This window comes from Octopus bimaculoides, chromosome 2 (genome assembly GCF_046866305.1).
Source record: "Octopus bimaculoides isolate indiv1 chromosome 2, ASM4686630v1, whole genome shotgun sequence".
NCBI classification, from domain to species: Eukaryota; Metazoa; Mollusca; class Cephalopoda; order Octopoda; family Octopodidae; genus Octopus; species Octopus bimaculoides.
The window spans coordinates 108333030-108358571 of NC_142929.1; the positions used below are offsets into that span (position 1 = coordinate 108333030).

The window sequence follows — 25542 nt, forward strand, 5'->3', positions numbered from 1 at the left end:
ATGTCCTTTAGATTCCTATGATACATTTTAGTACGATTGAGTAAAAATCAGATATTCAAAGCGAAGAAACTTAAACTATTTTAAGTCTGATAAATAAACAGCGTTATTAGTAAAAATTTTATTTAATTTAAAAAGACATGTTTTGAATTACAACCTCAAATATGTTCGGTTCTACTAAAATCGTTGTTAGTTTGGAAAAGAAAAGAAGTTAAGTGTACATTTGTTACTACATCAAGTTCCCGCTCATCTAGTTGCCAGCAACGTTGTATATCTGCCGAGAAAAGAGGACAATAACATTATTTCATTTTACGTCGTTTTCGAACAACATAATAAAGCTAACATAAATATGTATTTATATTTATGTTGCCTGAAAGAATTATATTCATTGTCTATATGGCTTAAGTTGTAGTGCGTTAAACATTGAAAGCTTTGTAAAGCTTGATATATAAAAAAAAACTATTCATATTAGAGATAATTAGAACAGTTTGAAATTGAATGAAAAATATCGATTACTTCAGTTAAGTTTTAATTACAGAATCAGTAAACGTTGCATTTATTTTTAATAAAAACATTAAGCGTGCTCTCGATTCACGTCCTCAATTTTCTAGTGATAGCAACCAGCCTATAAACTATGATTAATAACTCATTAGAGTTAATATTCAGTGCTTGCAATCTAGCTTTTGGAGTCGTGGTTTGTGTGAGAGGTTCGTAGTAGTCGGTCTTGTTTTTCTCATTAACTCATTAAGAGTATTTTCGGTCTAGCAGTTTTTCCGTTTTCACTGAAATTGCATAAACATAATATCTCTGATTAGAATTTGTTACATTTACTTTTTAGAAAAATGTTATTTTTGCAGTTTATGTCAGTAGTTCTTTATATATATAAAGATGAGAATATGTGTCTGTTTGTGTGAATCCCTAAAACTCGAGAACTACCCAACCGTTTTCATTCAAATTTTACACATGCTTTATTTAGGGTCCATGCAGTGTCATGGGCTAAAAAATTTTCAACTTCTTGCCTAATGCGAGCCCGGAGCAATATTTTATCTCTTACATTATTTTAGTATTACGTGTCAAAAGTGAAAGAATAACATCTCTCTATTCTAATGTCGGATACTTTCACTATTAATACAGAAGTAAAGTAAAACTATATATATATATATATATATATATATATATATATATATATATATATAGCACATGTATATGTATAGATCTACATGTATAGATGTATATATATATATATATATATGTATGTATGTATAGATGTATATATATGGAGAGAGGGATTGATATGTTTTTATAAATGTTTGTATATATATATGTGTGTACATATATATATATACATATATATATATATATATATATATATATATATATATATATATATGAAAATGTAATATGTATATATATATATAATATATATATAGAGAGAGATGCAGGTATGGCTGTGTGGTAAGAAACTTGCTTCCAAAACACATGGTCCTGTGTTCAGTCCCACTGATTGTTAACTTGGCAAGTGTCTTCTGCTATAGCCTCAGACCAACCAAAGCCTTGTGAGTGAATTTCTTAGACAGAAACTGAAAGAAATCAATCTTATATATATGTAAGTGTATGTATGTGTCTTTGTGTCTCCCTCATCACTGCTTGACAACTGCTGTTGGTTTATTTATATCCCCATAACTTATTGGTTTGACAAGAAGAGACTGATAGAATAAGTATCAGGCTTATCAATTGTATCACGCCTTTCCAATTGCTATAGATCCATAATGCATCTTATGACTGTACCTGTCACCTGTATGGTGAGGAATCCTACAATGGGGAGTGGTAACGACTAGGGTAGGGTAGCTGACTGCTTATTGTGATCATACATCTTTTGGTTTCCTGTAGCTTTGCTCTCTTTTACAAACCTAGTGAACATTCATATATTTCCGATTTCAAAGAAATTTGAACAATAGATATAAGACCCAAGTTAAAAAAGATTCCCAACAATTCAACTTCTCTGGTTGACTTTAAGAACCCCCCCCACACACACACACACACATTTTAGAGCTCCATGTGCTCCATTTTTCAGGAGCAAAACTTTTGTATTCGTGTGTGTATGTATGTATATATATATATATATATATATATATATATATATATATATATATATATATATATATATATATATATACACATACACTTATATAATGGTATACAGGAGTTCCAGGTATTAAAAAGCTTAGCAACTGAAGCAACTTTTATTGCCACAGATCATTACAGTACGGATATCAATCACCAGTTAGGTATCTTATAGTTTTGTAACAATTCAGTTTATGCATGTTGTAGACAGTATGAGGTTTTGCTGTCTACAAGCCCTAATATGCATCCTAGTACTACAAATGTTGAGTTTGAAATATAAAGACAACCAGTAATAGATTTTTTTGTGTATCGATGCCTGCCTATTTACAGAAACAACCGATCAAGTTCCAGACTTGACCAATGTGAACTGACATTATATCAAAGAGAGAGAGAGTAAAATTATGGTCGTGTATCAATAAAAACATTATTGTTTTATTGGTTTCAGTCATTGTACTGTCACCATATCTTTAGCTCCCATGGAAAGAAAAGGTCATGGAATTAGACAGCAAAAATTGAAAAACTTGAATTTTTGGAGGGAAAAGAAATATTTCAGAATCAAAATTTTCCTTTGTATAAAACTCAAGGCAAAGGGACATAACATCTGCAGAACCTATTTTTTTCAGGACAGATGTTTTCACTCCTAAACGTGTATATATATATATATATATATATGTGTGTGTGTATATATATATATATATATATATATATATATATATATATATATATATATATATATATATATATATATATATATGTGTGTGTGTGTGTGAAACAGACTTGCAAACTTAATGCTGTATTTCCCTTATTGTTTCAGTGGAAACTTAAGTAAAGTCTCAAGATGATCCAATTATTGGTAAATGCTCCAGTTTTTAACTCAACAAAATTTATGTTGTTTTGGCTAATCCATGCTATCATGTAACATTAGGTGTTAATAAATTAAAATCCATAATGTGGAGAAGCCTTAGGTGCATGACAAGGTAAACAACTGCTTTTCCCCATCTTTCCCTTCAGCCAGTGAGCCCCAAATGATCTAATTCATCATGCTGCATTTCAATTGTTATAATCTGCTGGCACTTTTCTCCTCTCCAGCTATTATTGGTTAATCCTGTTAGACCCCACATAGATTCCTTACTCAGTAAACTAAGTAGGGTTGGCCAGTTTAGTTGCAGACAGTCTTGCCACAGCTGCAATTTGAAAGAGAGAATTCCTTGTTTGGAATTCTCTTTGATGTAATCATTAAGCAGGCATTCAATTTTTCCTTTTGTTTGGCATTATCGTTCTATCATAATTGAGAAAATTGAAACTGAGTCCACAGTCAATGAAAGTAACTCTTGTAATTGTAAATTTTCCTCTTACAGTCACATATATATATATATCATAGGGGTAGATGGATGAAGAGTCACGTTTTTCTGTAGTGTTTTTTAAGCACTAATTTGCTTTGTTTTATTAATCAAATATTTTTAATAAATAGAATTATTGTTACTGATACATATAGTAAAAATGTTAATATCTTTTTGTCTTCAATTGATCTCTTGCAAAGAACATAAGAACAATTATTAATGAAGGTATAATCTTTGATTTAGAAGAAAGTGTTGTATCCATGCCCTCCGAGAATGATAAAGTCAATGTGATTAACGCTTTTCTTAAACATCTGCAAGATTTTGACTGCAGGAAAAACTTGGTCAGGGGAAGAATTCGTGGGGGTTGACATTTTGTGAAGGAATAGTAGTAAGTGTGAGGCTTGGAGTGTTAGAGACAGTAAGAATGATGAAAGGAAGAGAAGAGAGACAAATGACTCATGGGTGCCTGAATGGACTAGGCATTAGACTGGCCATTACTGAGGAGCAGAGGTTAGTGTATTAGTAGTGGAAGCTATAGAGATGAAACAGTACATACGTGGACCATAGCATGAGGCTTTAATTGTGGTCATGAAATAAAGTAACATTAATCTGAAGACCACAGATTTGTTTCCAAGATCAAATTTGGAACATTTCTGACAATATTTAAAGTTATTAACTTATATATATAGTTTATATTTTTATTTGTGTACATACTTTAATTTTTACTTTTTCAGATTAATTTTGTTTGTAATGACTACAAAGAATGTCAGAAGTGGTTTTTAAGAAGGTAAAAAAATTTTTTTATTCATCATAATCCTCTTTCTCTTGATATTTTTGCTTTTCTTTAATGTTGTGGCATTCCTAAAGCATATGACCTGGTGGTTAGAGTGTTGGGACTTAAAATCATAAAGCTGTGGGTTTGATTCCTGGACTGAGCAGCATGTTGTGTCCTTGAACAAAGCTCATCATTTCACATTGCTTCAGTCTACTCAGTTGAAAATGAGTACCAGCTGACTGCTGGTGCTGCTATGTCTCCCTTCAGCTGTCGTATTCTCAGTGTTTTGCTGAGTCAAGGATGGGAGGGAGGAGAGAGTGTTTATGTCTACTCACAACTAGATGGGCACCAAAAGCAATTTCTGAAATCCTGATACAAGTTACCCAGGCATATTTACTTGCAAGTGACGACCAAAATTTAAAAATTGTTTTGATTGATTGTAATACTGAAGTTGGTGCAAAGATGGTTGTATAGTTAAGAAGTTCACTTTGGACCCACATGTTTAAGGGTTCAGTCCTACTGTATGGACACTACTGGTTAGTGTCCTTTACTGTCGCTGCAGATTGACCAATAGCTTGTGAATGAAATTTGTTGGCAGAAACTGAAGAGGCCCATCATATATATATGTGTGTCTATGTGTGAGAGTTTATATTTCCCCATCATCTTCACATGTGTGCACTCATCATAAACAATGTCTCATCATTCACACAAATGGTGCTATTTGCTTGCAGCCCATGACAAAAGCATGTCTGGGCTGTTGTTTGATAGACTGATGGATTATTGACTTTGCTTGGAAATAAGTGAAAATTGACATCAGGAAGGGCATCCAGCCATAGAAAACTACGCCTAAACATAGTCTCATCTGGCCCTAGCAAGCATGGAAAATTAGATGTTAAAACAATGATCATGATGAAAATTATTTTCTGACAACAGAACAACAAATTGTGCCAAATGCCATGTGATAAAGTGTGGCATACGTTAATAAAATTTCCTGTAAATGTATAGTCTCTTGATTAACTGTTGTTCACAACATTTGATATGAGCTTTCCAAGCATCTGATATGTAGACTTATTTGTTATTGTGTCTACAATAACTTTAATAACAGGATTATGGAACACATTAATTTAACTTGTAATAACTTCATGAATACATATGCAAAATTAATGAAATTTTGTTTTAGTATTTTGTTGGCCCTTCTTTAGCAAATCTTGTGGCTTTCATCTGATTTATTAAATCATATGCAAGAGATGATAATCTCTGGTCAATGCTTCTTTCAGCTTTGTAAGTGATGTCATTTTTGGCAAGCTTGCAGGCAGCCTTCTCTCTTGATGTTTCCATATGGGTTCTGTTGGATTAAGATTAGTCCTTGAGAAACCCATTTCAGACATTTGTTTCTCTGAGTTCATTCTTTTCCAAGTTTGTGAAAGCTTGTATGGCATGGGGCTCCATCTTCTCAGAAAGATCAATCTTATCAATTCCTACATTGGAATAAAGTGTTTGACAGTATTTTGGGCTATTAAAATGATTTTCAGAAAAATGAGCTCTGATCTGTCAGTACCTCCCCACTCCCACAATAACTCCAAACTTTCTCATGTTAAACTATTCCTTACTAACTGTCTCTCATGTTTCAGTTTTGATGCACCTCACATATATTTATCTTGAATTGAAAAATTGGTAGGATTTACTTTTGTTGACTATATTATTGACACGCAAAATGCATCTTACTTGTTGCAGATTTCTTTAGCCTTGTCCTACCTATTGGTCTTTACTAGCTTTTGAAATTATGGATTTCTTTCTTATAATTCTTCATTCGTATCCAAAGCCTTTCAGTGACATATCCATAGAACTTGCAACTTCTCTAAGAGTTAAGTTGCTTTTTAATTATTCTTAAAACTCTCTTTGTCTTCTCAGAAACTTTTGTAGCCTCTCAGATTTCTTCTTCATTCAGCAATGCCTTTCAGTCCATCTCTTGGCTATGTTATTCCTTGTTTGATGATTAATAATAAAAATTAGGCTACCTCTTGAATGAGTTTTCTGTATTAATACAAACCTTGTCTGTTTGTAAATTCATTGGTGTATTTTTTCCCAATATCTCTTATTGTGTTTTGTCAAATAAAAGCTACAATTAATCTGAAAACACAAATTTATGTGTCTCTAAAGAAGAGAAAACATATCCAATTAGAAATAAATAAAGAAAAGAAAACTGAAATAATCAACAGGTATTAGAAACTTTTGGTAGGCCACTGTAATACTTCTTCAAAAGCCCTTTAGTATTCTGGACTGGTTCTTGTGCGGGTGGCACATTAGATGCACCATTTTGAGCGTGGCCGTTGCCAGTACCGCCTGACTGGCTCCTGTAGGATTTTCGAGCGAGATCGTTGCCAGTGCCCCTGGACTGGCTTGTGCGGGTGGCACATAAAAGACACCATTTCGAGCGTGGCCGTTTTCGTGCGGGTGACACGTAAAAGCACCCACTACACTCTCTGAGTGGTTGGCGTTAGGAAGGGCATCCAGCTGTAGAAACTCTGCCAAATCAGACTGGAGCCTGGTGTTGCCATCCGGTTTCACCAGTCCTCAGTCAAATCGTCCAACCCATGCTAGCATGGAAAGCGGACGTTAAACGATGATGATGATGATGATGATGATTATTCTGTCAAATACTTATTTATTCACATTGTTTTGATTTAATCATGCCCTATCTCACAGCCTCCAGATTTTGATGGTGTAAGAGGTGAGATCTGGCCAGCTTAAACATAAATATTTTGGACCAGATGAGCATGTTATATACATTAGATGGAATTAGTTGTTTTAATTGTTATTTGTTAAAATGGCACATTTCAATAGAGTATGAGCTTTTCAAGTAATTCTTAATGTAAATCTTTTGTCTGTCTATTTATGTTGTATTTCTCTTTGCTTATTCTTTTGTAATCTTTAAGTGTCATATTTATATATGCAAACTCACACATGTATTTATAACTGAATCTTTTTATTTATGTTCTTGTGGAATTCATGTTACAAATTTATTTCATAATTCATACATTAATTACTCCAAAAAAAAAATTTCATTATTCTTTGAATAAGAAAAAAAACTCAAAAGGAAATGATGTATATTAAAAGAAGCCACCCCAGATATACAGCAGTACTGTGAACGAGTGTGAGGTTAAGATGCTGGAGGAGCAGTGAGCAGTGCACCCTCATGAATTTTACCTAGCTTTTGGTCAAAGTAGAGACCAAGAAGTCAAGAATTTTATGGTTAACAGCCCAGCTCCTAAATTTTCAAATACTTCTGTGCCTTTTTCTGCTGAGCCATGGAATAAGTTTACCCCCATCTCCACCACAACATTTAGATCATGTAAGGGAGTGAGAGTATCAATATCTGTAATGTCCCACATCTACCTCTTTGACAAGTATTGAATTCAGAAACTTTACTTTTGATAAAGGGCGTCACACTTATCTACATATCAACAGTCTTCTAGAACAGAGGTTCTTGAATTGACAAATAATCTCCCCTTCCCAGTATTGAAATTTTTGCTCTCATCCTGTTTCTATTAATTAGAAGACAATAAAATTTGCATCCATACAATTCTTTGCAATAATGTTGGACAAGTTTTTAAAGTTAAAAACAATCTCAATTTTATTTAAAACTAGCAGAAATACCCGGCTTTGCCCGGGTTAAAGAGAATAATGAAATCTAAAAACGCTGTCTAGACTACGCAACCCTCAACTGTTAGTAGCTACAATACCATATTTCTACATTAATAACTCTCCAATCCATGCCAGCATGGAACATAGACATTAAGTGGAATGCCAGTCTCTCATCTAGGAGGGCCTTGAAATCAATGTTACCAACTGGGGACTATGTGTGTCGCAGTGATAATAAAAAGACCCAAAGGAGGTCTGCAACGAAATAATTTTACTCAACACTTTGCAAGTGAATCAGTGGAGGCAAAGATGCGTCTCATGCACCACATTGCAGAAATCACAATGTAAGTATATCTGAAAGGGTAGTCTTACACCGTTGTACCGTTGAAATACAAATAATGCTCATCTGATATGTTCGGGTTAAAATTTCATCAACATCAAAAATATATGAATTTTCATGGGAGTTATGGCCGTTATACATAGAATATAATTTCCAAATTTCATAAAGATCCGTTCAGTACTTTTGACGTAGTTTTGGATAAGAAAACAAATGACTAATGTGTGTGTTTGTGTGCATGTGTTTGTGTGTGATGGGTGTATATATGTATAGATATCTGTATACATGTATATATATGTATATATGTGTACATATTACATGTACATATATATATATATATATATACATCTACACATATGTATACATAGGCATGTATGCATATAGATCTATATTTATATATATATCTATGCATATACGTGTACATATACATGTATATGTGTACATATACATCTCTTTCTCTCTTTCTCTCTCTCTGAAAGTATCTGTAATTACAGTATCGAAATGTGATTGTTTCAGTTAGTGGAATAACGTGTACATATACATCTATGTGTATACATATACATAACTCTCTCTCTCTCTTTCTCTCTCTCTCTCTCTCTTTCTCTCTCTCTTTCTCTCTCTCTCTTTCTCTCTCTCTCTCTTTCTCTCTCTCTCTCTCTTTCTCTCTCTCTCTCTCTCTGAAAGTATCTGTCATTACAGTATCAAAATGTGATTGTTTCAGTTAGTAGAATAGTTTCATTTTTAAAGTGAAAGTATTTGACATGAGTGTTTTTGTTTTACTTTTGACACATAATACTTAAATAGTGGAGGAGATATTATGTTGCCGTGGGCTCGAACTCTGCAAGAAGTTAAAAATTTTTTTGACTAAAACACAACTGGAACCCTAAGTAAGGCATCTGTAAAATTTGAATGAAATTGGTTGCGTATTTCTCGAGTTTTAGGGATTCACACACACACACACAGACAGACACACATTCTCATTTTTATATATATAGATGGCAGTAAGTCTGCCTTCTTTTCAATCCTTACAGGGCTTCTCTTATGAGGAACATAATTCTAGAACCCTGTTTTAGAAATAAAGGCTATGGGTTCAATTTTAGATAAAGCAGGAGTTGAAAATATAACATGGCAAAACAATGAAGAGAAACATTGATTCAAGTAATGAGGATGTGAAAAACCTATTTTTTAGTAATTTAATCTTAAATAGACATGTAATATGTAAATGTTGATTTATTATTGAAATATTATTTTATTACTTTTAGTTCTTGGACTTTCTAGAAGATCATCTTGAAGAAAACAAAGAATTGATATCATTTGTGAAAAAGCGATATGATGAATGCAGTGACTCCTTCCGTTTTTCCAAGGACTTCTTGGAGTTGACAGCAAATATACAGTCGAAAATTGAGGCTGAGAAACATCGAATATTTGTACATCTTAAAAACTTCTTAGCAGAATTGAAATCCTACCGAGTTACTACTGCTCCAAATAATAAACGCAAACTAGTGGACAATGTCTGTGAGGGGACTAATAAAAAACAATGTGTTAACAATTCATGTTCAGATCTCAGTTCTGACTCTGACTTTTTTAAGAAAAATAACACAAAGCAGGTCAATGAAGATAGCAATAGAAAGAGTGAAAAAATTGAAACAGAAGAAAAAATTGAAACAGAAGAAAAAAATGAAGACAGTTGTGGTAAAGGAGAATCAGTATCCTGTGAGAAAGATGATCAAGTATGTGGTGAAGGAGAATCAGTATCCTGTGAGAAAGATGATCAAGTATCTCCCATTGTAGAAGAATCACTCTCAAATGATTCTATTCAATCAGAGTTTAAATCATCTGATTCTTCAGACTTTCCTACCTATTTTTCTGGTGAGCGGTTTGATAAACAAAAATCTCCATCTGTTGATTTGATATCATTGGATTCCAAGAGTCCTTGTCCAGCATCATCCAGTAATCATGAAAGTGTTTCTGGTGTCAACAAACATACTTCATCTAGCACTGTGTTATTGAACTGCAAGGAGTCATCAAGTCTTGATGTAGCTTCTGACAGTGCACTAGATTCTAAGGCTGAAGATGTGGACAGTGATAGAGAAAAGGAGGCAGAGGAAAGCAAACAGAATTGTTTAGATCTGGCATCGCCTTCCCCTAACACTCTTGAGGAAAGTGCAAGTAACTTAAGTGAGACAACAGAAAAGAAAAAGAAAAAAGGATCTGAAAGGCAAATAAAACGATTAGAAAAACTTCTTGCTGTAAGTATTTCTGAATAACTCTTATGTAAATATATGCTGTGCTTCAATGGTGTTGTATGATTATATTTATATATATATACACACACACACACACACACTGAGCTGGGTGTAAGTCTGTTAATCATTAATTAACAAAGTTAACATTTTCATTTACTATTTAACTTTAAAGTTAATTTTGAAAATCATTATCAGACTAATTAACTTGTTACATTTAGTTTCCATTAACTCAAGTCCATTAACCCAAAAATTTCATAAAAACTGGTAAACGTTTAAAAGTTTCTATTGTTTTCAGATTGTCTTAGCTTATTTAATATTGTACACGTCATTCTTTCAACGCTGATATAACGCCACTTATTATTATAAATAACTTGTAGGACCTCGTTTGGCCCTGCCTGGATATGAAACCAAATCCACCTGCTTGTTGCTTACAAAGACAACGGGAAATTTCTTTATATCTACAGGATATAAGCAATTATTTGGTGAAAGTTTCATTAAAATGTATCCATTTTTCTGGAAGTTATGAGGCAGCAAATTCAGTGGGGTATTAAACTATAGTTGTGCTTTTTTTCAATAAATGTTAATGTTAACTTCCATTACATTTTCAAAGAATTAATGATTAAGGAAGTTAACTTTTTGGTCAATGGATTAATGATTAACGAAAGACAGACTTTATGGCTTGGTTTATATAGTCTTGGGTATTCTGTAATTGTCTTATCTGCTTATAACAATTACTAAAAGTATAATTAACATGAAGTCATAGGAATCTCTTGCTCATGCCTATTGACCTGTAATGGGAGCAATTCATTAATTATTATGAAAGGTAGATAAATGACTGTTAGCTGACTGACATGAAATACCTATGGTTTGATTTTCCCAAACATGAAATAATATCATTATGTATGTTTAAAAACGGTTTGGCCTAATTCCTGCAATTGTAATTCCATGGATTACTATATATGTGGTGCTGATGAGAAAGACACCAAAAGCTGGTGGAGGTGTTCAAAGATCTTCCCAGGGACACTGAGGAACGCATGTGCCAGATTCCACAGCTGTCTTGAGGTTGTAGTGGAAGCTGAGGGCAGCAAGTAAACTGCTGTCTTTCAGGCATAATCTAGTTTATATTTTTTGATTTTTAAAAAACTTTAATTTTTGGATGGGATATTGTGTGTACTTTTCCTATTATGCAAACTGTCTAATTTAGCCCAACCATCCTATGTGTGTGTGTGTGTGTATTTGTATGTATTTATTACCCACGAAACAGCCTATTGTATTTTATATGTGTTTGTCTTTCACATGTGTCTGAGTGTTATGTTAGTGCATGTTACATTTTATTGTCTCTCTTTTATAAATGGGAAGAAATTATTTTTCTTTTAAGATATAGAGCAAAATTCTTCTGTTAAGGGATCTGGGGCACTAATATAATGGAATTGCTTTGTCAAGGGCTTGTGTTTAGGTGTACATCAGCAGAAATCCTTTTTGCACTACAAGGGACTATTGTTTTCACAAAATTTAAGGTACATACAAACAGATAAAGAGATTCCAAATGTTAGTATTATATAGATTGTAAGAGAAATAGATAGGTTGAATATATTATAGGTATTTGTGTGTCAATGTTTGAAAGAAAGGTTATTCTGCAAGTTACTATACAATGTAGAAATTTATAATATATACTATGTACAAAAAAGTTGGTAATAACTGATGCAAAAGTAGAGTAAAAATGACTTGAAATTAAAGTACTGGGTATAAATTGACTTATTAAGAGATGACACATGACTAAAACAATGGCATGGGGATGCTTTCAAATATATGACACTGTAGAAACACAAAAAGAAAGCACAGAGGCTATTTTCCACAGAAAAAATGGTTGTTATTAGGGAAGTTGATATTACAGTTAACCATATTACCATGTCAATCAGTAGTGTAATGGTTTGAACTGATGACTGTGTGATTCATCGAAGATAAGTCTAGTTTGTATTGTGTTTTTCACCACCATCATCATCATCATCCTTTAACATCCATCTTCCATGCTGGCATGGGTTGGATGGTTTGACCAGGGCTGGCAAGCTGCACCAGGTTCCAGACTGATTTGGCTTGATTTCTACAGCCGGATACCCTTCCTAATGCCAACCACTTTACAGTTTGTGCTAGGTGCTTCTAATGTGGCATCATCATCAGCATCGTTTAACGTCCGCTTTCCATGCTGGCATGGGTTGGACGGTTTGACTGAGGACTGGTGAGACAGAGGCTGCACCAGGCTCAATCTGATGTAGCAAAGTTTCTACAACTGGATGCCCTTCCTAATGCCAACCACTCCGAGAGTGTAGTGGGTGCTTTTACATGCCACCGGCATGAGGGCCAGTTAGGCGGTTCTGGCAACAATCATGCTCAAAAGGTGTTTTTACGTGCTACCTGCACGGGAGCCAGTCCAGCGGCACTGGCAACGACCATGGGCATTTGTACTTAATTGTATTTGTTAAAAGGCTTCGTAATTCAAAGCCTACCATGTGTACATCAGAAATTGTAGATGGAAATATATGCAATGCATTTGATGGAATTTAATTGAAGATCAGTAAAGATGTCAAAATCATTAATTAAATGGAAAACAATCAACTGTTCTATTGAGAGTATTATGTTTGGTGTAACAAATTTAAAAATGGAAACTAAATAACTGATACACTATATTTAACCCTTTAATTTTTAAACTGGTCATATCCAGCTAAAATATTCTTCCTGTTTTATGTTCAAATTGATCAAATCTGGCCTCTCACACGTATCCAATAATGTCATTCTAATGATAGACATTATAAACTATGTGATTATGCATGAATAATTTAAAACAATATGAATATATAAGCATTACATTTGCCAGAGTAATATAGATATTCTTTTCTACTCCTGGCACAAGGCCCGAAATTTTTGGGGGGGGGCCAGTTGATTAGATCAACTCCAGTGTGCAACTGGTACTTAATTTATTGACCCCCGAAAGGATGAAAGGCAAAGTGGACCTCAGTGGAATTTGAACTCAGAATGTGTGTGAATGTAAAGACAGATGAAATACCGCTAAGCATTTTGCCCAGTGTGCTAACATTTCTGCTAACTTGCCACCCTAGAATAATCTAAATATTAAAGAATTAATATATTAATAATAACATGTTGATATTTTTTCTTTTTGAGTAATTGTTTTAAAATTTTATCATGTTAAGTTTGCTATTTCTTTCTTTTTTTTTCTTTTTAATATACCTCTATTTTATTAATAAAGGAAATCAACAAAGAAATTGAGACAGTAAATGAAAAGGAACTTGATCTCGAAGAAATGGAAAATGATGATTCAGCCTATCTTTATGAAGATCGATTGCAGAAAAAGTTTGTGAAAGTTTGGGAAAAGTTATGTGAACTTAAAAATCAAGATACTAAAACTGGGCGCCCAATTGAAAGAAAATTTCATTATAATGGTATGTTAATCTTTTTTATATTTTTCAGTTTATATATTTCTATATATATAAAACTGAGTGTCTGTCTGTATGTGTGCATCACTAAAACTCAAGAACTACCTGACCATTTTCATTCAAATTTTACACGTCATGGGCCAAAAAAATTTTCAACTTCTTGCCTAATGCGAGCCTGGAGTAATCTCTTACACTATTTCAGTTTTAATAGTCAAACTATTAATACTTTCACTTTGTGTGTGTGTGTGTGTGTGTATATATATATATATATATATATACTAGCAGTATAGCCCGGCGCTGCTCGGGATTAAGCTAGGATTATTAAGTGATCAAGTGCTTTATTTCAAACCAAAATAAGTAACATGGACATCAGATTTGAGCGAAATCCGTTGAAATTGGTTTGGCTGAAAATGGTTTGCTGGTAATTTGATTGGGAAATCCCATAAGGAATCAGTTTATTGGTTATTTCCACTCATTGACTGTTTTTTTTTTAAAGTTGCATTAGAGATCTGCATAGGAAAAGGTTGATCTGAAGGTTTGCATTGGGGATGTGAATTGGAATAACTTAGGAAAACTTACCAACAGCCTTAACCAAAAAATAAGGGGCCTGTCCCTTCTAGGTTAACTCTAACCCTAAACCCTAACCCTAGCCCTGACCCTAAAACCGTAACCCTAACACCAACCCTAATCCTAACCCTAACACTAACCTTAACCCTAATCCTAACCCTAACACCCTAGTGGAAATCGTGCGGGTGTTAATCTGAAAAATTACCAAACCCTTTTTGTGGTCCGAAAAACGGGTTGGGGGGGGGGGGTGACAAATTGTTACATTTTTGTGAAATATAAACAAAACTCTTTCGCTCCCAAAGTAGTATATGTGCGTGTGTGTGAGAGTGAAAGGTGGGAGAAAGATGAACGATTTAAAACAAATAAATGATTTAAAATAACTATATTTGAATTGTTGTGTGAGAAAGTATGTATAATCTCATTATAGAATATAGTGTTTCAAAAACATCGTATATTTTAAACTACATCTCATGTTTAAGAAAAAAAAATGCATTTTACATTTTACACTTAACTACATTTTCATTCCTAATACGCTTTCTGCCTCCCTTTCCACTTTTTCGTTCTTTTTTTTTTTTTTCTAGACGCTAGCAAAGTAAACTCTGTCTTGCTTAGAAAAATTTGCTTTGATTTCTGTCTGCCTTATCCACTTTTTTCATTTTTTTTTTTCGGACTCTAGCAAACACTGTATCCCCCCCCCCCTCCCTGTCACAAACACACTATTTCTTTCTTTCTTTCTCTCTCTCTCTGTGTCTGTCTGTCTCTCTCTCTATCCTACACGCACGTACGCACAGATTTGACTTCGCCATGTCAACAAACTTCAAAATTGGTAAAAGTTTATTGATTTTTACAGCTATACGCGGGTGCCTCTGAGAGAAAAAAAATTGGCCAAAATGCACATAAGGTCATTCCGAATCTCCTCCTAAAATTGGAGCGACATGCGTGCTAATTTGTGGACGTGCATAAACTACATTCATGTACACACACACACAAACATCCTCTGTTTTATAGATATAGATATACATATGGCACAGCAGTGGCTGTGTGGTAAGTAGCTTGCTTACCAACCACATGGTTCCGGGTTCAGTCCCACTGCATGGCACCTTGGGCAAATGCCTTCTACTGTAGCCTCTGGCCAACCAAAGCCTTGTGAGTGGGTTTGGTAGACGGAAACTGAAAGAAGCCTGTTGTATATATATATATATGTATGTATTTGTGTTTGTCCCCACTAACATCGCTTGACAGTCGATGCTGGTGTGTTTACATCCCCATAACTTAGCAGTTTGGCAAAAGAGTCCAATAGAATAAGTACTAGGCTTACAAAGAATAAGTCCTGGGGTCGATTTGCTCGACTAAAGGTGGTGCTCCAGCATGGCCACAGTCAAATGACTGGAACAAATAAAAGAATATATATATATATATATATATATATCATCATCATCATCATCATCATCGTTTAACGTCCGCTTTCCATGCTAGCATGGGTTGGACGACTTGACTGAGGACTGGTGAAACCGGATGGCAATACAAGAGAGAGAGAGAGAGATGGATATATCATAGCCTCAGGCCTACCAAAGCCTTGTGAATGGATTTCATACACGGAAACTAAAAGAAGACTGTTGTATATATGTGTATATTTGTGTGTCTGTGTTTGTTCCCCCCCCCCCCAACATCGCTTGACAACCAATGTTGCTGTGTTTACATTCCCATAACTTAGCAGTTCAGCAAAAGACACTGATAGACTAGGTACTAGACTTACAAAGAAGAAATTCTGTGGTCGATTTGTTCAACCAACAGCTGTGTTCCAGCATGGCCACAGTCACATGGCTGAAACAAGTAAAACAATAAAATATGCCATTTTAATCCCAAGCAAGGCTGAGTATCTCTGCTAGTAATATATATATAAAAATCATTCTTACATTCATAATGCCAGTTGAATGACTTATGAATCAGTTGAGCATTTTATCATAGCTTTGGTTTCTAACCACACACATTCTATTGTCTTGTAATTGATACTTAAAATGTAAAGATATTTGATCTTCTGATACAATTTCAAAAGTTGACTCTGACAATATACATATATGATGCACATTGTACAATCTTCTCTTATTGACTAAATTTTTGTGTGACAGTGTAAATCTTCTCTTGTTAATTTTCTTGTGACTTCTTACTAAATTAACTTTTTATTTCTTTGTTTATCTAATTTTTGAAAATTTTTTTCTTTGTCCAAGAATGAAGAGTAACGCTCAAATTCCTTAAAAGACATTGTAAACAGACAAATAGGGATGAGTAGCTTCATGAAGTTGAGAGAGTTCAAAATTAATTTGAACTTTTAACGATTTGATGGTGGGAGTGCAGGAGGATACGGTTGTGAAGGAAAAGTATGAAGTGATGATGGGATGATGGGGATAGTCGTAACTACTTTTTTCTAATATTTGGTTTCATAATGAAATCTCATTAAAATTCTTTGTATTTTGTTTTATAGGTACTCGTTATTCTGAAATCAATAAAAAAATTGAAAAGTTTATCAACAAGAAAAAAATTTTCCCAGATTATTTTGATATCAAAAATATTATTAATCAAGTGAACACAGTACACAAGTTATATTTAGGGTAAGTTATTATTTGTTAAAGAATCATCAGGGAAATGGAATCTGTTTTCATTGATACTTCATTTTTATGCTCTATATTTTGTTGTAATCTTCTGACATGAATTGCCATTTACTGTAGAAAAACAAATATTGATGACTTAGCCAGAGAAACATTTACTGATGTTGGGAATCAACTCCAAGAAAGGCGTCATCGTGATTTTATCCTAACATTTGGAAATAGTCAAACTGAAGCATACAGGTATTTAGATGGTTTTCTTACCTTTGAATTGGTGTACTGAGATTGACAATATGTAATTTGAATTATTCCTGTTCATATCTCAGTGTAATCTCATTGAGTGTAATCTTAACTCTAGCATTCACATTGTTCTGTCAAATGTAATGTTTATTTATTCACATTGTTTTGAATTAATCATACATTATCTCATAACATTGATATTTTGTTGGAGGTTGCATCTGGCTGGTCTAAACATAAAACAAGTGGAATATTTGAACCAGATATGGTCAGTTTACATGCTAAAGGATATGTGGGGATATGTTGAAGTTATGGCAGTCAGATCATATCCTACAATTTGTATTTCATTTAGTATAAGTTTAGTGAAAACAAAAGCCAAAAATATATCCCTAATTGATAAAAGAACTCTGTTGTTCATATCAGTTATGATGTCATTCATATTATTTAAAGTTGGTAACTCTTCAGAAGTGTTACATGAAGATTTGGTATTTGATATCTCTTGATTATGTAAGAGCATACACATGCTGTAAAATTGATAGACCATCAGTTAGAAGATTACTTAGATAACAGAATATTTTCTATTGCATTGTTTCTGTACTCATTAGGCTCAGCATTGTTTCACACCTCATGTTGATGCTTGAGCCTTACATATGTTTGTGGAATATTCAGCCACTTAATGCTAATTCAATAAGTAGGTTGTTCAGTTGGTTAAACTACTGGCTTTTCATACATGCTGCTCAACTGTATAGTTCATCACACAATAATTGAAACTAAGGGGTTCAAATTTTGGCACAAGGCCAGCAAGTTTGGGGGAGGGGTAAATTGATTACATTGACCACAATACTCGACTAGCAATTATTTTGTTGATGACCCCAAAAGGATGTAAGGCAAAGTTGACCTTGGTAGGATTTGAACTCAGAATGTGAAGGCATGAAATGCTGCTAAGCATCTTGTCTGATGCAATAACGATTCTGCCAGCTCACCACCTTATTAATAATAAGAACAATGATAATGTTAATAATTTTAACATCCACTTTTCCATGCTTACCATAGTTCGGACAGAATTCATTGACAGATTTTTCTGTGGCCAGATGCCTTCCCTGTTCCCAACTGTATCAGATGTTGTTTATACACTGCTGGTCACAATATGATTTCTCGCATTGTTGTAGCTTTCAAATGATGCCACCCTGCTGACTTGGCGAGCAGGCTAACATCCTTACTGAACAGCTGATTAAACTGGAGCAACATGAAAAGAAGTGTTGGGCTCAAGAACACCATACACTTGCTGGTCTGGCAATTGAAAAACCATGATCTTCTGATCAGGAGTGCAACATTCTAACCACTACCTCATATGCCTTCTCTCCCCCACCTCCGTATAAATATGTGTATGGTTGTATAGTATATACATAGTGTGTGTAAGTTGATCTTAGCATATTTCATGTATAGAGCATAAAAAACTCTCCTTAGAAATAAATATGCACTGAGAGAAAATATATTAGTGAATGACTAAATATTACATGCAAATTTTTAGCAAGTATGGGAGACAAATCTGGTCTTGTTTTAGTTTTATTTTGATTTTATCAGTAATGCATAATCCAGACACCATTCAATATGAAAACTAATAGGTAAGCTAGTGTTAACATCTTCAATACATAGATTCTTAAAAAGCTAACTGTAAATAAATATGCATTGAAATCAAAATATTATTATTAGTCAGCAGCTAATATTTTCATGTTTTTGAATGAGGATGCGAAGAAATTTTGGATATAGTCTGACATCATCATTATGTGATGTCCACTTTTCCATGCTTGCATGGGTTGGATGGAATTTGTTGAAGTGGTCTTTCTACAGCCCTTTCTGTTACCAACCCTCACCTGTTTCCAAGGTAGGTAATGTTTCTACATAACCAGACATGTTTTCATGGAAGATTGGATATGAAGGACACAGCTTGCATGTTGATGACATTCGTTTATAATTATCACATAAAGTCAAACCTAGGAGACAGTAATATACACACATACACACAGATAGAGGACAGGCTTCTTTCAGTTTCCATCAACCAACTCAGCTCACTAGGCTTGATCTCTTAATTAGTTGACTTCTTAATTGTGTTTTGAAATAAAAATTTTTATTGAAGATCTATCTTTTGCTTAAAGTATTAACCTTTATTTCATTTCTTTTTCATCAGAATAACTTCTGATCCTGCTACTTATGACAAAAACTTGAAGAAGAAGTTAGATGAAAACCGTAAACTTGCAAAATCAAAGCTGGATGATGTAAATCACCTTTTATCTACACATTTTTTTTGTTATAAATTGTAACCAACATTAACCCTTTAGCATTCAAATTACTCTCTCATATGTAATGCTTATTTATTCACACTGTTTTGAATTAATCATGCATTATCTTGTAGCTTCAAGATTTCGATGATGTGATTGTTTATTTTTAGAATGACATTGTAGGATCAGTGTGAGAAACTGGATCTGGCCAGTTTGAACATAAAACAGAGAATATTTGGGCCGGATATGGCCGGTTTAAATGCTAAAGGGTTAAGTACTAACAATTTTCTTCGGGTAATTCCTTTCTTTTCTAATCTGTGGCTCTTCTCAGTGTAAGATGATTGTTGATCTACAGTTAACCTGAATGCTCATTCTGACACCTAATTCCAGAACTTTTTGCATGAGTGTATTAGCCATTATTTAAAATAAATAAATCCACTCTATTGAAGTATATTTATGTTTAGAATATAGTCTTATTTGGGAATGTACCTTAGTTTCTAAGTAACACGTTATAAATATCAAGCTTACTCTAGTCTTAGACATTTTATGACAGATCCCTTTGCAACCAATATAAGCCATTAAGTTTTCTACCTCATTTGTAATCCAAGCAGATTTTGATACATCGGCAATCATGGAAAAACAGACATAAAAAGGGGATGATGGTCATGATGACAATGACATAGTATGGTCTCAACCCATAAACTATGGGATAGCTTTTTAGCAACCTATCTATTTACAGTCATACTGAGTTAAATTGTTTCATTTAAATTTGATATATGTTGTCTTTCTTGTTCTGTCCATTCTAAACCAAGTGAGTTCGTAATAATGACCGATGCCAGTGTTGCATAACTGGCCCTTTAAAAGCATCCTTTAATCGTTGGGTGATATGCTGTGCTTGTGAAAACCTGTTGAAATGAGTGAAATCATAGTCGTGGCTGATGCCAGTGCCGTCTGATTGACACCCATGCCGGTGGCATGCAAAAAGCACCATTCGAGTGTTGGGCCTCATGGAGGCAGTGACAGGTGACCAAAACCCTTGACGATATACTGTGCTTGTGTTGATCTGTCAAGCCAAGTGAGACTGCAGTCATGACTGATGCTGGTGTCAGATCAGTGGCACACAAAAAACACTCACTACACTCTTGGAGTGGCTGGCATTAGGAAGGGCATCCAGCCATAGAAACCTTGCCAAATCAAATTGGAACCTGGTGCAGACCCTGGCTTACCAGTTTTCAGTCACACCGTCCCACCCATGCCAGCATGGAAAGCAGACATTAAATGATGATGATAATCACAAGCAATGAAATACTAATCATTATAATCCTCATTTTCCATACACGTATTGGACAGGTTTTTTCCCAACATAGCATCTCAACACTTGTTGCTGTCTCTTGTCTTCTTGATGAGGTTTGTCCTCTGGAGATCATCTTTCACTTCTTCGTCTTTCTTGGTCTTCCTCTACTGCAGGTTCCTTATTTGGATCACTTGGCGCTTGCATGTAGCCATCTATGTTGATATATATAAGATAAGCTTAATACAGTTTCCATCTACCAAATTCGCTTACAAGACATTGGTTAGCCTGGAGCGATAGTAGAAGCCTCATGCCTAAGGTACTGTGTAGTGGGCTTGAACCTGAAGCCACATGGTTGTGAAGCAGACTTCTTAACCACACTGCCCTGCCTCTGATGTTTAGTATATTAATGACCATCTCCCAAATGGCAACAGAGTTTTGCCTTCTTTCCTTTCTCAGTTCTAAATTTTCCTTCCATGTTTCAAATTTTTTCTGTAATTGTATACTAGGTCTTTGCATACAAGAGTGCCTGTGAACTACCAAGTGTAGACACCTGTTATGGTCTGGGGAACTATAATAAACAAAGCTGGCTGAGAACTGAGCCAAGATGAGTACTTGTATGCATGCTAATATATTTGCTGAACTTGTTGCTAGCTCTCAGTTTTTTGACAATATCACAGTACATAATTTGCATGGTTCTAACAAACCATTCATCTACACCCTAGTTTTTATTTTTGGCTACTGAGTGTGGTATTCTATCAGATGTTTTCTCCAGGTAGACAAATATCAGGTATAGTGGCTTGTTCTTAAGCTTAGAATGTCCTGTAGTGTATCTTTGATGTAAAAAAATAAAAGTCATTTTAACAGCCACTTTTCTATCTTTCTATGTACTTAGCTTTTATGTACAACTTGAAATATCTAACTTATTGTTAACTTTTTTTTCAGTGTATATGCAGGGAATTAGCTGTTAATGTATATATCTTTTTGTTTTAGATTATATCAAAATATGCTCAGAAACAATATGATACCAATGCTCAGCCTGAAGAAGTTGATGAAAATGCTTTAGAAAGTTCATCTGAAGAAGAGGATGAGGAGGATGAAATTCCAGAATTGGATGAAGGTGCATATCAGCAATTTAAGTTAAAATAGTACCATATATCATCATCGTCATCATTATCATTTAACATCCATTTTCCATGCTGGCATTGGTTGGACTGTTTGACAGGAGCTGATCAGCTGATGGACTACCCAGGCTTCAATTGTTTGTTTTGGCATGATTTCTACAGCTAGATGCCTGTACCAATGCTAACCATGTAACAGAGTGTATTGGGTGCTTTTATGTAATATCGGTATGGGTGCTTTTTACGTGACACCAGCACCTACAAACCTGTGAGATTAAGGATGATCAGCTGAGGCAGCTTGAAAAGACATCCACACTTTTACTTAGCTTGATGTGTCTTTTCAAACACAACAAACCACCAGGAGTCTTGGGTCCCCTGTCATCCTGTCTGTGAGTCCCAACGTCTGTAGATTCTTTCTCACCACTTAATCCCATGTCTTCCTAAGTTTACCCCTTCCACATATTCCCTCTACAATTATAGATTGGCACTACGTCTTTTTTTAATTGTCATATACATTTATCCGTACTAAATTTTCAGATATATTTTTGAACTGACATAGTAAATATTTTTACAGAAGATCTAATTACCATAAAAATCCATGTAATTTACGCACTTTTTTTCACAAAAATAAAAATAAATTTAGTGGGTGCTTAAATTAAATGAGTAGATCGTTTTCAGAATTTTTTTAGAAATTTTTTTTTGTTGAAGAAAGACATACAAAACAAACATTCATACTGGAAGTTGACTCATTTAATGGGCTTAAATATAATGAAGCTGACTTTTATTTATGCTGGATGGTATAATCCTTACTTTTTCTGTATAAATTTACTAAAACCATCTATTAACTACTTTTGAAGTCTGACGTACATGCTGGTAATCATGGTCCAGGCCATATTTTACATATTTTACTTGGTTGAGTAATGTGTCATCCAAGCTGATGTTTATTGGTAATTAAACTTAATTTGCAACACCTGTGCATATTTATCAGCTTTGTTTTTATTGATAGTTCTTATCAACAACTTTTCTTGTGATCATGGTCTGAGAAGACATATAGCTGTATGCTAAAGATCAGACATAATCTCTTGTGAGCAAGAAATGTAAAGTTTATTATAAACAAGATTATCCTCTATCTTTCCAACAACAACCTTGGGCATCTTTTAGAATTCCCTGTGACAAACACTCGCTGACATGCTTGTAAAATCAAAAAAACAACATAGCACCCATGACTTTTGGAAACACATTTTCACACTCAGATTTGCTGAAGCATGGAATAAACTACCTGCATCAGTTATTAGATACTACATCCTTAAAAATTTCCATGCTTCCTAAAATCTGCCAACAGTATACCTGATGGCTTTATGTTTTTTGTTTATTTTTTAGTTGTAGTGCACCTGAGCACTGTATACAATAATTTCCTTCATTATATCATATATACATGCTTACAATTTGTAAAATAATACTTCAGTTATTTCCTGTTATGTGGAGACACACAAACACAGAGTCTCATACAGGAGGTACGTGTGTGTGCATGCACATACAAGCACACACAATCACATACAGTTACACATACACGCAAACACACAGTCTCATACAGTTACACGCACACAATCAGCGTCATATTTTTCATTTATTTATTTTTACTATTAGAACGCTAATGTCAAGGGAGGAGGAAGGTATACCAAGTGGCTAAAGCAGATTGCCATTGTCAGTCTCATAAGGGAGGAGAAGGAGGGTATACTGAGCAGGTAAAACAGACAGACATGTGTCAGTCCCCGCAAAACTGATTTTATTTATATAGACAACACAAATACTTCGTAATTTAATAGATTTTAATGTAATACCTGTTAAACAGAAATTATTTTTATTTAATGGAAAATTTAATAAAATCTAAGTGAAATTATGCTAAATACAACTAAATTGAAAACCTTTTCCTCCTGGCTATATTGGCAATTCTGAAAACTTTTGGGTACGAATTTTACAAGTAGAAGCTTTTTGTTATTGATTTTTATCCTGAAAATCACCTGTGTAAATTATATAGGTGCACAATTTACATGGGTTTTTTATGGTAGCCTCCTAATAGCTCTTCCCTCTCCCTGTATCCACTCACTGCATTCCCTCTACCCTCTATCTCCCACACCCCCTTTGCAATCATTCACCTACTCCAATCCCTGGTCCACTTCACTGTATACACCTCCCTGTAACTTTGGGGATATGGTTGCCATTAAGGAAGAGTATGCAGCCATAGAAACCATGCCAAAGCACACAGTAGAGCTTGGTGCAGTCTTCTGACTTGGAAAACAAACATTAAATGATGACGACGATGAAGATGTTATAGTTATTTAAATGTGTAGTGTTTGATGGTAGAGCAGAAATAACTGACAAAAATATTGAAATGAAATTATGGAGCTATTTTGTCTATTTACTTTTCTAACACTACAGAAAATGTATAGGATATGTGTGGGTCTATGAAATTACTAGTATAACCCTTGCTAATGTGGAAAATTAACTTGAAACTTATTTCAAAAAATTTTCCTTGTTATTTAATTATTATTTGAAATTACCTGACATGTCATTGTTTAGTTAGTAGTTTAGCCATCATTCTCTGACATATTAACCTTGAGTTTCAGAGCAAAATGTGCAATTTTTGTATGAAAACTGAATAGACTCTTTGGTTGTTGGATAGACTGTTTTTCCTTGCTGATTTTCCATCATCATTATTTTACTATATCTGTATGGATGTATAACACTGGTACTAACATTCATTTTCATTCTCATGTTATTTGCGAAGCCTGACATTCTCTGGTTTAACTTTTCCAGTTGTCTGCAAGTGTTTCATAACCTGCCTGCGGCAAAAATACCTTCCACATTCAGTTTAATGGTGCACGTCAATTGTTTACATTAAACACTTATCAGTGCATCTGCATCTATTGCACATACTGATTGATGTATTTTATGCCCAGTCATTGTCTCTGCTCACTTCTACAATTTTAATTAATCTTGAGCTCACAATATCCTTGTCTCCCAGCCACATGTTATCATTCTACCTGTTTCATATAGTTCATCTTTTAAATGGTATAAGAAACCCTTGTTACAATTCTCTGAAATTCTTATACTGCCATTCATTGAAATTATATCTGCATTATATCCATCTTCAGTACTGTCTTCTAAGGTAGCAAAAATTATCTAAGACTTCTACTGAACCATGTATAGATGCCTCAACTGTTTATTACTCAAGTGCATCTCATGCATCTGCGGTTTGTTTCCGTGTGAGTACTTATAAGGATTTCTAAAGGATGTCCAGACTTGCTCATGTATTTTTGCCTCAAAGATTCTAATAATGAGAGACTGAAGAATAGCCTTAGTGAACATCAACCTGTATACAAAATTCCTTTCTAAATTTACTGACAATCCTCCTTTTGCTTATATGTACCCTAGTATAGGGTCCAGATTACTCTCCAACACCATTCATCTATACCTAGCTTTCTCAACAGCCTTTAGAGCACATTTTGTGAGATCCAGTTAATGCAGAGCTTT

At 34.3% G+C, this 25542-nt stretch overlaps 1 protein-coding gene across 2 annotated transcripts in view; it reads left to right on the forward strand.

Moving 5' to 3' along the window:
* The window catches only part of LOC106871014 (uncharacterized), a 28625-nt gene that overhangs the window by 422 nt on the left and 2661 nt on the right, over positions 1-25542 (forward strand). Inside the window, exons 2-8 of one of the 2 annotated variants that reach the window (XM_014917270.3) lie at positions 4196-4248; positions 9478-10464; positions 13724-13916; positions 16960-17086; positions 17204-17323; positions 19506-19593; positions 21881-22007. In XM_014917270.3, coding sequence (XP_014772756.1) covers positions 4225-4248; positions 9478-10464; positions 13724-13916; positions 16960-17086; positions 17204-17323; positions 19506-19593; positions 21881-22007 — 1666 coding nt within the window. In that variant the 5' untranslated portion in view covers positions 4196-4224. The remainder of the gene's footprint in view (positions 1-4195; positions 4249-9477; positions 10465-13723; positions 13917-16959; positions 17087-17203; positions 17324-19505; positions 19594-21880; positions 22008-25542) is intronic. The other variant, XM_052978573.2, reaches the window with a different exon arrangement.